Source organism: Trachinotus anak, unplaced genomic scaffold, assembly GCF_046630095.1.
Source record: "Trachinotus anak isolate AG129_WGS33_773 ecotype Australia unplaced genomic scaffold, CSIRO_AGI_Tana_v1 ptg000005l, whole genome shotgun sequence".
NCBI classification, from domain to species: Eukaryota; Metazoa; Chordata; class Actinopteri; order Carangiformes; family Carangidae; genus Trachinotus; species Trachinotus anak.
This window is the reverse complement of record NW_027273856.1, coordinates 22328455-22341216: the sequence shown is the minus strand read 5'-3', so window position 1 is coordinate 22341216 and position 12762 is coordinate 22328455. Positions and strand designations below refer to the sequence as shown.

Sequence of the window (12762 nt, the reverse complement as noted above, 5' to 3'; positions counted from 1 at the left end):
GTACATATGAAAACTACTGATTGTATGTTAATTATAATGAGTAACTAGGACCTATGAGTAAAGTTAAATTAAATGCACCGAGTGCTTCATCAGGGCTTTCAATTATGACATTGAACATGTTATAAAAGATGATGGAATCTGATTAAAAAAAAATAAAAATCTCTACTTATGGCTAATACACAAGTCCTATACCTACAAGTTGCGTTGTGGGTTACTTGCCAGATCTCACCCAAGGTGCTTTAGGATGTTCCCAATCAAGACAAACGAGAGGCACCTTTAGTCAAAGGTTGTCATTTGTCGTTCATTGGCCTCCAAGCGTCAACGAGGCGGGTCTTACCTGAATAAAAACTGTTGGGGGGGAAAGGCCCAACGGTTAAAATAAACGAAGAAGAAAAGAAAATTGTTGCGGTGCTCCTGGACCGAGCGAAGCACGCGGCGAGTGCGAGCAAGTAGCGCTGCGGGGGCCGAGAGAAGCGACCGCCGGCGGCTGGTCGAGTTCGGCAGGGGTCAGGTGAAGGCCGCAAAACTTTCTAGTTTGAGACTGTCTGTGTTTGTGTACATTTTGGAAATTTGTCACAGCAAATGAGCCGAATTACCTATGAGCTGTTGCTGGTTGAAATGTGCCCGTGTGTGTACATACAATGATCACTAGATTACTCTTATACTGATGGAAACTGAAACACGAAAAGATTTTCAGGCAAGTTCTGACAGTGTGAGAACTGTTTTTCCCCCATGATTTGTAAGAGGATTTATGAATTTTATTCATCTAAAAATGTGTGGTCAATTCTGAGTTTACTTGTATTGCCTCCACTGATTGGTGGGCTAAACTACAATAACTAAGACTTGTTTTCAGAACAGCAGCATGATGATTTTCTCTCTTCTGCAGGTATGCAGTTGGTGGTGCTTATTTTTGTTGTGGTTCTCTCTGTGGCCACCTTTGCTCTCAACAATGGACTGATGAGGACCCCTCCCATGGGCTGGCTGGCATGGCAACGGTTCCGCTGTAATATTGACTGTGAACATGACCCCAACAACTGCATCAGGTAAGGCAAACAGTTGTCTAATTAACTAGGCTTTAGTTGTCTTACTTGTCTACTTTGTTTAAGTTACCCAATAAATTCATAAATTACATTCATGTAAAATATAACCAAAAGTGTGGACAATTTAATTTTTAAAAAAAATTTTTTTTCCATGCTCTAATGAGACATTTTGTCTTTTTCTTCCAGTGAGAATCTGTTCATTGACATGGCAGACAGACTCTCAAAGGATGGTTGGCAGGAACTTGGCTACATCTATGTGAACATAGATGACTGCTGGTCCTCCATGGAGAGAGATGAGCAGGGACGACTGCAGCCTGACCCGAAGAGGTAATCTGCAGTTTTCAATGTGCAACATTCAGCTTCGTACCATTGTATCTGCTGCCCACTCCGTGTAACACAAGTATTGTTTGTAAAGGTAATGATGAATAATTCACCATATGTGATGAATTGAGCCTTCCCTTAAAATATAATATCACAAATCTAATCAATATATTTCTTTGCTCACATTCGCTTGGATGCAATTGTCATATTTTTGTCACTCTACCTCAGATTCCCGGGAGGCATCCGTAAGCTAGCACACTACATGCACGACAGGGGTCTCAAGCTGGGAATCTATGGGGACATGGGTGCAAAGACCTGTGAAGGCTTCCCTGGCACCCCACTGGACAAGATCAAGATAGATGCTCAGACCTTTGCTGACTGGGAGGTGGATATGCTTAAATTTGACGGCTGTCATTCAAATGCTACAGAGCAAGAGCTGGGTATGAACAGGAGCAGTGACTCTTTTGATCATGTATACTTGATCCTATTTGACTCTTGTTCCCCTCTTGGACAGGTTACCCTCTCATGTCAAAGGCTTTAAATGCTACAGGCCGTCCCATTGGCTACTCCTGCAGCTGGCCTGTCTACCAGGATTGCCTGCCACCAAAGGTATAGTCAGGGTGTCTGAAACTTTTAATGTCTTAAGTTTTTGTGATTCACACTAAATGCCAAACATTTGCCATGTGAAACTGATCGTTTCAGGTGAACTTCACTCTGTTGGGTGAGATCTGCAATCTGTGGCGTAACTACTACGACATTGAGGACTCTTGGGACAGTGTCTTGAACATTATTGACTGGTTCTTTGACAACCAGGATGTCCTGATGCCTGCTGCTGGACCTGGAAGATGGAATGACCCAGATATGGTCTGTTAATGACTTTTGCCTACTTGGTTCACATTTGCTCTGTACTACATGTATGCTGTCAGTTAGGTTAGGAGGCAATAATGGTACAAGTCAATGAAAAAGCGTTTTTTTTTTTTTTTTTTTTTTTTTTTCTCCATATTCTCAGTCTAGTATTGGCCAGATGTCTTTCAACATCTGCCCAAGAAACCTTACTGATAGGGCTGTCACTGTTAGTCAGTAGATCCACCACTTTGGACCAGACTGAAATGTATTGGATGGATTTCAATGAAAATTTGGTACATGTCCCCATACCTGGATGAACGTAATAGTTTTTGACTCCTTGACTTTTCAATGGCATCATCTGGTTGGTCTTGTACTTTATGACCAACTCTGTGCTTTAGCTGTGCCCCAAATCCATACTGGACTGATTTGGAAGCTGGTTTTTGCATATTGACACTGGAAAAATGACAAAGTAAGAAACTAAAATAAATAATGGGTGGTGGTGAGATGGAGAAGGATGATGATGATGATGATAATAATAATAATAATAATAATAATAATAATAATAATAATAAAAAAAATGTCTTTAGAAAAAACCAAAAACGATAAAATGTCAGTGGCTGAACAAAGATTAATTTACATTCCATGGTTGATATCCAACATCACATGTGTTGTTTAATTTCCAGTTGATATAAAATGTTAAGTGTTTGTATACAAACTGCTTAACTGTACACTAACGTATGCATTTGGGGACGCAGTGACAAGTCTTAAAACATTTTGATCTCTGCAGCTGATTATTGGCGACTTTGGCCTCAGCACGGACCAGTCCCGTGCTCAGATGGCTCTGTGGGCGATCATGGCCGCTCCTCTCCTCATGTCCAATGACCTGCGCGCCATCAGCAGCGAGGCCCACAGCATCCTGCAGAACAGACTGGCCATCAGCATCAACCAGGACCCCATGGGTGTTCAGGGAAGACGAATTATAAAGGTTGACACTTTCGCATGACTCTTAAAGGTGCTCACAATGAGAAATGAACTGAGGAGGATTTTGACAGTTGAACACTTTTCTATCCTGTTAACATGTAGGAGGAAAGTGGCATTGAGGTGTTCTGGCGCCCCCTGTCGAGTAATGCCAGTGCCTTGGTGTTCTTCAGTCGTCATGATGACATGCCCTGCCACTACCAGACTTCCCTCAGCAAACTCAGCTACACCACTGGCAGCTACAGGGTATGTCCTAGTGATTTGAGTGCCGAACTTACTTGCTGCACTTGGACTACAGCATTGGTTCACAGAATACACATGAAATGTCTGGTTGCTTTGGCGTTTTAACCAAATAGATAAATATTGCAGGAGAGTCACTAACTTCATCCTTCTGTTTTCTGTCCACTCTTCTGCAGATCATTGATGTCTTCACTAACAAGACCACTATACTGGAGGACTCCACTCACTTTGTGGTGTCAGTGAACCCCACAGGTGTGGTCATGTGGCATGTCTCTGCACCTGCCAAACTGAACCTCCGCCAGTTCTACAAAGGTGGCCAACTCCAGGGATCTGGCTACGATGATGAAAAAGCAGTCTGAACTTGACCCTTCTCCAAAATTCTGCACTTGTAGTATCAATATTGAGCAAGTTGAAGGGTCAAAAATAAAGGACTTCATATTAGTCAAAACTAAAGTGGTGGTTTGGACACGTTAAGTGTTTCCATACATTAGAATGAGAGCATATTGACTTCAGGATATTACCAAAGCTGAAACTGATCATAGATCAGTGCTACGACTCAAGTCTCCTACTACTCTTGTTAAAACATGCTTTGTTTTTGAGGAAGGAAGAATGAGGAAGGCTGAAGACAACAGGGGAAAAAAGGATATTTTTAAAGAAATAGTTCTGTGTAATTTGAATAAATATTTTTCTGGCTTCAGTTGGATGATTTTTATTTTATTTTCCCTTTATGATAGGCCCATCCTGATGTAGCATTACCTCATCCCACTGAAAGCTGTTCTAGGATAACTTGTATTTCGTGTGTGTGGTTCATGTTGGTGTGGAGATTTATTTATATATAATATTTATTTATTTTAAATGGTGATGGCTTTTGTTTTGCAGTGGGAAGTGCAGCACTACTACTACTACTCCCTTGTCTCTGGTGGCTAACACTCCTTTTTCATGGATTTTATTGTAGATCAGTACAGATGAAAGTGGAACTATGATACCACTTTGAGGACATTTAGGTTACCAGGTTGTGGAAAATTCTTCCACATGACACCTTTCGGGTAGATTTAAAATTTTTATACAAGGACCCCCTCCAATGGACTGTTTGGCAGCTTCTAGAGAGGGGCTGTGAGACATCAGAAATAAAGTCCATTTATAGACAGCTTAATACCACTGCCATTTTTTTGGATTATTTGAGAAGCCTTTAATTTATCATTAACCATTTATAAATTACCAACTTTTGCTGATGGCTTATTAGAAACTGAAATATGCCCTGGCCTTTATCAATGACTTACTAATATTTATAATGAAACAAAGACAAGCAAGTATCATGTTGGAGGATTTTCCATGACCTGGCAACCCGAAGTGTTGTTATTAATGGCTTATAACTGAATCTATAAAGCATTGGCGAATAATTCGTTGACCATTAAAGTCATACAGTTTATAAAGCCTGTATAAATGATCAACTGTTGTAAAGTGTTACTAAAGTTAATTTTTTTTTAAGACGAGGACGAATACAGTGCGTTCAGTCAGTAACAGAGAATGACTGCAAGGACACAAGTAGAGAAAAGACTCACTGAAAGGAATGAAGCGAGGTGAGAAAAAGCAAAATGCATCGCTCCCGGGTGTTTCCTCCACAGCTTCCTGCTCTGCGGTCAGCTGACAGACTACTGCGTCATGTGACTGTCGTTTCCGGCTTTTCAGGCTCTGTTCACTTTATTTCTTTACAGTCGCTGTGTGCAGGAGTTTATTATGGTCATCATTTAAAGCACCGGGCGGAGTGAAGAAACCGGCAGAGGTTCAGAGTTGAGGAGGCTTGGACGCAGCCTCCTTCGTCTTCCTTCCTCTTTCAGCTTCTCTGTGCAGTGAATGAATCACGGTAAGTTTATCTGTTTGCAGAGTCACTTCTTTGAATAAATACGAACTTTTTTTTATAAAGTATCTTTTGAAAAACGCATTTTATTTATTTGTTTGTTTGTTTGTTTGTTTTTAAGGTTAAATACAGCTTATTTAGGAGATTACTGGGCATTGTAATGGAAAAAAACAACCGTTTAGTGTTTGGTATTAACATGCATAAATCTTACAGTTTATGTCTTGGGCGATGTGCGTTTATTTCCACAGGTATTCTATCTGCCATGCTGCAAGAGCTTTATATGTTATAATAATAAGTGCTGGGTTTTGAATAAGTCAGCTGATATTTTTACGTGACTCTGATGAGAGAAGTCACCTGGCTGGTTGTTGCTGTTTCCACTCACAGTCACACCCAGTCAGGTGAGAGTCAGGAGGTCTACCTGTGTGAGAGATGCCTGTTATTTGTCACTCAGCAAAGGAAATGGGCAGGTGATTTTTGCCGCAGGTGATGCAGGACATAAATGCACAGACACTGTTACCTGTTACCTTGTGTTTAACCTGGATGCCTGTCAGCATACAGCCCATGGCATCTAATTCAACTTAATGTTTATTTCCTCTGCAGGGATGCATTTCGCTGTGCTTGTATTTGCCTCGGTGCTCCCTGTGACCGCCTTAGCACTCGACAATGGAATAATGAGGACCCCTCCCATGGGCTGGTTGGCGTGGGAACGATTCCGCTGTGATATCGACTGTGAACATGACCCCAAGAACTGCATCAGGCAAGGCAACATGATATGAATATTGCACACTGTGATCTCATTGGAGCTTCTGTTAAAAATAAGAGTCTGGAGGTGGAGTTTGCTGTTAGAAATATTAATAATCAGAGTTGTGAATGAAGAAGATATAAGACACAGTGAGTTTGAGCATAAGCTGCTACACTTCAGTGTCACTAACTTTTTCACATGATGAAATTCTCACTCTGCACTGGCTCGTTATGTGATAGCACAACTGGTAATCATAGTCAACATCTAGCTTTTCTAATTCAGGGTCCAGATCACGTTATGCACTGTGAGATCTGATCTTTAGATATGTAAATGAACCGCATGGGCTGTTATTAGACCACAGTTCATAATAAAAATCCTGTTTCAGTTGGTGGGTGTGGAGCTCGGGAGGCCAAACCAGTTTTTGTGGAAACCAAAACAATAGTTGCTGAACAGACTTTACAGAATGTTCATTAAACAATGAGCATTTATAAGTGATGAACACATCAAAGTTCTTTATAACTTTAAATGATACCATCTTTCTTTGCTTATCAACTCAAGAACCTCCCCTTTTTACCATGACAGTTTTCAGTAGTTTAAGGTAAAACACTGTGTTAACAATTGACAGTGACATTACTGAAATGTGTTCCTTAAGTATTTGCTAATGGAAATATTTATTCCACCTTCTAATGAGACATTTCTGTTTTTTTTCCAGTGAGAATCTGTTCATCGACATGGCAGACAGACTCTCAGAGGATGGCTGGAGGGAACTTGGCTACGTCTATGTGAACATAGATGACTGCTGGTCCTCCATGGAGAGAGACAAGCAGGGTCGACTGCAGCCCGACCCAAAGAGGTATGGGATATACATACTGTATGCTCACAGCGACTGATGCACACAACCAAACACACACACACACACACACACACACACACCCACAGAAGCCATTTTTTAAATCAGTGCCAACACTTATCTGTCACTTCTAACCCTGTAAGTCAATAAAACTGTTAAATCAGGTGTGACAATGTGACAGTCATGCAATCATATGACTGACAAAAAACATTAGTCAGTAACTTCAATAGCATACAGTGGTATTGCGTGAACCTGTATTATATGCAGCATCAGCATAAGTAAGATAAAACATATTGTTTGAGGTCCTTGAAAGGTGGAAGTGAAAACAGGTCATGCATGTATCAAGTCACACAGAAATCAAGCTATGATTGTTATCATAGAAATATACCTGTAGGCTTTTATTATTTGGAGCTTCACTATTTGAGTAGATACCTACATGTATTAGTAGAGGTGTAACTATTCGCAAGGTAAGATTTTCTAGGTTGTAGTAGCATCACTTCATGCTAATTTGATGTATTTTTCAGCAAAATAGGGAGTGCCTGAGACTGTGCTGTGATTTCATTAAATGTACGTCTTTTCAGTCGTTAAGAACATTCAACTTTAAAAGAGGCACCTTAATGCCAGTGGACCTATTAATCAGTCAGTTTTTATGTCCACTTTGGTTTAACATTGTATCACTTTATTTTATCACACTTAACTCAGATTCCCAGGAGGTATCCACAAGTTGGCACGCTACATGCACGACAGGGGTCTCAAGCTGGGGATCTACGGTGACATGGGCACGCACACCTGCGGGGGCTACCCCGGCACCCCACTGGACAAGATCAAGATAGATGCTCAGACCTTTGCTGACTGGGAGGTGGATATGTTTAAATTTGACGGCTGCTATTCTAATGCTACTGAGCAGGAGCAGGGTAAGAACAGGACTTACTTGGTGGCTATTAAGATGTTTCTGTTTTGATCATGTCTGATACTCATTCCTCTCTTGGACAGGTTACCCTCTCATGTCAAAGGCTTTAAATGCTACAGGCCGTCCTATTGGCTACTCCTGCAGCTGGCCCGCCTACCAGGGTGGCCTGCCACCGAAGGTATCGTCAGGATGTTTTCAATTTATATTTTGACCATGAGGCTTTAGGTCTAACAGTTTAACATATTTTATTTTTTCACAATGTTAAAATGATTTATGTTTTCAGGTAAACTACACTCAGTTGGGTGACATCTGCAATCTGTGGCGAAACTATGGCGACATCGAGGACTCTTGGGACAGTGTCCTGAACATTATTGACTGGTTCTTTGAAAATCAGGATGTCCTGATACCTGCAGCTGGACCTGGAAGATGGAACGACCCAGATATGGTCTGTTTAATTGACATGATAACTGACATCACATTCCCGCATTTACTAACTGTTGTTAAGGTTTGGAAGCACCAGTTGCACAAGTTAAAGAAAAAAGCCGAAATGCTACAGGTATAAAATTCAATTTCCGATCATCTCCCTTAGTTGTCTGTTTTTGACCCCCGCAGCTGATTATTGGCGACTTTGGCCTCAGCATGGACCAGTCTCGTACTCAGATGGCTCTTTGGGCGATCATGGCCGCTCCTCTTTTCATGTCCAATGACCTGCGCACCATCAGCAGTGGGGCTCGCAGCATCCTGCAGAACAAAATGGCCATCAGCATCAACCAGGACCCCATGGGCGTTCAGGGAAGACGAATTGTAAAGGTGACACAGTTTGCGTGGATTTTGCAGCTTCTTGCAAGCACTCAAGATGGAAAAAAAAAACGAAATAAAAAATTGAAAATAACTTTTGACTCCTTTCTATCCTCCTTTTTATTGACATTTTTTCATCCATTTCTTTCTGACAGGAGAAGAGTGGCATTGAGGTGTTCTGGCGCCCCCTGTCAAACAATGCCAGTGCCTTGGTGTTCTTCAGTCGTCGTAATGACATGCCATACCGCTACCAGACTTCCCTCAGCAAACTCAACTACACCACCGGCAGCTACAAGGTATGTTTTTTAAAAGTCATTTAGACAGTCAGTCAGTCTGGACATGGATTTTGTGGTTCAATTATTACCTTCCTACAGGAGACCCTTAGATAATTGTTGCTGATGGTGTTGAATCAAGCCCTCTTACATCAGTATTGGGGTGCAACAGGGGTCTGTCCTTGATCTATTACTATTTACTATACACATAAGTAACAGTATTTTTCCCGATCAGCAATTCAACATACATTTTTATGCAGGCAATACAGTTTTATACACCCTGGCCAAACCACAACCAATGCTTATCTTCAGTCGTCCTCTGATGATTTTCATTTATCACTTCTTAATCATAAACTCACACTAAAATGCAGATAAGACTAATTATATGGTGCTCTTCACTTCCACCAGAGTCACTGCCATTAAAACTTAAACTGCCATTAAATGGTACACATACAGTATCACTCTTCCCAAGTCATACTTAGTCTGACTTGAACTAGTCTGTGGGTACAGACTTACAGGCTGCCTGTCTTCTTGGCAGAACGGGTTTCAGGTTTAATTAGAATGAATTGTAAACTCTCCTCAAGATAGATTTGTTTATTCCTTTTTATTAGCTTTATTATCTGATGAGCATTATATAACAATATATAATAAATACAGTTATTAAATAAAGTTGTGGCACATTTACAACAGCATTGCTCCACTCAACAAACATGGCTGATAATATCTGTCTGTATTTTGAAGTTTCAACCAAATACATGACTATAGCAGGAGAGTCACTCCCTTCATCCTTCTGTTTTCTTTCTACTCTTCCTCAGATCTTTGATGTCTTCACTGACAAGGCCACAATGCTGAAGGACTCCACTGACTTTGTGGTGTCAGTGAACCCCACAGGTGTGGTCATGTGGTATGTCTCTGCACCTGCCAAACTGAACCTCCGCCAGTTCTACAAAGGTGGCAAACTCCGGGGATCTGCCCACGATGATGATGATGTAAATGCCATTCCTCGTGTCTTCTTCTGACCACTCACTGTCTGAACTTCATCATCAAATAATCACATCACAGTTTCCACCCTAAGCACAGTGGCCTCCCAATAAAGTGTTTACTGACAAGACCTTACATGTACCTCATCTAGTGCTCAAAGGGCTTAGACTATTATCCATAAAGTGCCAATGACAAAAATAGGCTATCATGAGAGCACAGCACTATCTATTCTAAATAATGAAATCACTGTGAGCGTCCAGATATGTCAGTAATCTGAAATTCACTGTGAATCTTCACTTAAAATTTGCACTTGCAGCATCAGCACTGATCAAGTAAAAGGGTTCAAAACATAGTCACCAATGTGGTGATATGGGGCACACGTACTGTTTCTGTACTTCATACAGCATAAGAGCAAGTCTGTGTCTTAAGCTGTTCCAAAAAAATGAAGGATGACAAAGGCCACTGCCATGCAAGTTTTTCAGAGCAATGTTATCATTTTAATTTTGCTTTGTTTCAAGGATAACGGTTTTATTATGTCAAAATCCAGATTCTGCACTGCTCAGGAAAGTTGTTATGACTGTATGTTTAAGAAATGAAAAAGGTTTTTATAAGAAATTCTGTGAATGTATTCATTGAAATAAATACCTTTCAATCAAAAGAACTGTTTGCTTCAATATGTTTTGTAGCATTTAGGTGCAGTTGGGATTAGTCATTGGGGCATCACGATCCAGCATTACCTCATTAGACTTGGGGACATTTTATTCTTCAAGCATTTTAAAAGAATAGTATACAAAGAGCAACACTGTGCTGCTCTTGCAAGGACTTGCAGATCTTCTCCCGTCCATAATTATATGCTACATTGACACTCCTACTATGGACAATTACATGTTTTATTGGAGTGACCTTAACCCAAAAACCTGACAATAAAGTCCCACTAACACTGAAGGGTCCTGTTGAGTCTACTTTGTGCAGTTTCTATAAACATGCGAACATACTGCACTTTCAGCAGTGGAGTGCTGTCACTTTATTAGGATGTGAACTACATGGTTTCACTTCAGCTAAAATGGGAATAGGCTGTTATTTACTTAGAGCTTTCACTTCCCAGTTGTTAAATCTCAGTTCATGGTGGTTTTATGTTCCAACTTTGCTGTGTGAGAGAATTTCTTAGCTTGTTTACTAAGATGATCTGCACATCTGTCTAGAATAATCTGGAATTTTCGTCATTCACTTCACTTTATTGGATCAGTAGAAATAAAAATGAAAACAGCTTTGATTTATTCAAACAGTGGCTTATGACCTTAACTAAAAGATTAGTTCAAATAAGGTACAGAAAATAAAGATAGACAAGAAAACCTTATAATTTAGCCAACATGAGCACAGGCTCACAGGCTTATTGAGCCAGTAGAGGTCAGCACTGCTCTATACTGTGTATAGACGTGGCAACACAGGCCTGCCAGTCCCATCTGCTGCCAAAAAATGCACCTGCTGACCAACACAAGGACAGTCAGCCCATTCGCCCTGGTCCTTTATCTCTCTGTTTTGATTTAGTCTCCTCTGACATCACCTTTTTTTTCTTTTTTTACACATGTACAACAATGTATAAACTCTTTGATACGGTTCCTCATTTCTCCCAGCTCCTTTATCCATCATCTGTTAATTCACCATTGTATTCATTCTACCGCCTCATCATCATTCCTCCCTTCATTCTTTCTCCTCCTCCATGGTCTCATTCTGCTAAATATTGTGCATGGTATCACCTCTGACCTTGGCCTCAAAGCCTTGTGTTTGCACATAGTCTCAAGACACTGAAGTGGTCACATGAGTGTGCATTGGCATGCATGCAACTGCATGTGCGTACATATGATATGGTAAACTTGCTTTGAGTGAGACACATGCACACAAATCCCTTCTAGGTCGTTTCAGGCCAGATTGGCTGTGTGCGTATGTCTGTGAATGTGTGTGTGAGTGTGTGTGGGAAAAGGATCATTGCCTTCCTTTCTTTCCCTTTCAGTCGTCTCAGATATCCGTTGGCTCTGTGAATGCGACACATCCCTCACTGTCAAGGTCCCCTGCCATTTGGGAACATGATGTGGGAGAGAAGTGAGGGAGTTATGATGAGAACAAGAAGAGCAGTGCAAGAAGGATTTCGGCAAAGGAGGAAGGCACGCTTTCAAAAGTCTATTAGAAGGTGCAAATAGCAAAGGAGGGGGGAATGGGAGAGATGGGAGAGAGTGAGCGAATGAGTAAGGGAGGGGGTGAGACGAGGAGCAAGTGTGTTCCTGCCGATGCTCACGTAGGCCCACAGCTGCAGAGAGGCGCAGTTGCCACTCTTGTCTTTGTGCCCCCCCAAAACCGACACTGCTGATTCAGTTTTGTTGGTCCCCCCTCCTTTGACCCACACACACGTTGTCACGCTGGCTGTCACACTGTCTGCCTCGCGCCTCTAAAATCCGACCCAGATGAAGGGGGGACCGAACACTCACAGCTGCACTGGGGTGGACAGGATGCACACAGGGCTTTGCATATAGGTCAGACTATATGCATGGTCTCAAAGGGGGCCAAAAAAACCCAAAGGTGCTGCTACAGAAAAAGAAAACTAATTGAGCTGTAACATTTCCATTCCTGTTTGTGTATTGCCACAGAAACTGCAGTTTTGTAGACAAAGTCTGTGAGCACAATTTCTTACATGCAGAGAACTACACACAGAAACACTGCTGCTGTGCTCTTTAGCTCATCCTGGTGATCTCATCACTCCCCCCTGTCTGCATAGCTGGCTGCTAACTCGTGACATCACCGTCTCAAGGTCTGATCCAATGCAGTCAAGGTGTTAAACATTGTTATCTCATCCACCTATATTCACTGTATTGTCTACACCCAGTTTGACCCCTGTAACTGTTCAAATCTTTATTAAAATACAATAAAATAT

At 41.3% G+C, this 12762-nt stretch overlaps 2 protein-coding genes across 2 annotated transcripts; both read left to right on the top strand.

Moving 5' to 3' along the window:
* Nucleotides 1-358: 358 nt before the first annotated feature.
* LOC139621985 (alpha-N-acetylgalactosaminidase-like) lies at nt 359-4122 on the top strand. Its single transcript, XM_071478998.1, has 9 exons — nt 359-511; nt 887-1043; nt 1227-1367; nt 1590-1801; nt 1876-1970; nt 2064-2225; nt 2995-3192; nt 3291-3431; nt 3602-4122. Exons 2-9 carry the CDS (start codon nt 889-891, stop codon nt 3782-3784), a joined length of 1287 nt encoding a protein of 428 aa, XP_071335099.1. The 5' UTR covers nt 359-511; nt 887-888; the 3' UTR covers nt 3785-4122.
* A 974-nt stretch (nt 4123-5096) lies between these two features.
* Nucleotides 5097-10497, top strand: LOC139621984 (alpha-N-acetylgalactosaminidase-like). The gene is made up of 9 exons (XM_071478997.1): nt 5097-5289; nt 5884-6040; nt 6738-6878; nt 7578-7789; nt 7869-7963; nt 8069-8230; nt 8398-8595; nt 8739-8879; nt 9671-10497. Exons 1-9 carry the CDS (start codon nt 5280-5282, stop codon nt 9872-9874), a joined length of 1320 nt encoding a protein of 439 aa, XP_071335098.1. The 5' UTR covers nt 5097-5279; the 3' UTR covers nt 9875-10497.
* Nucleotides 10498-12762: the final 2265 nt, after the last annotated feature.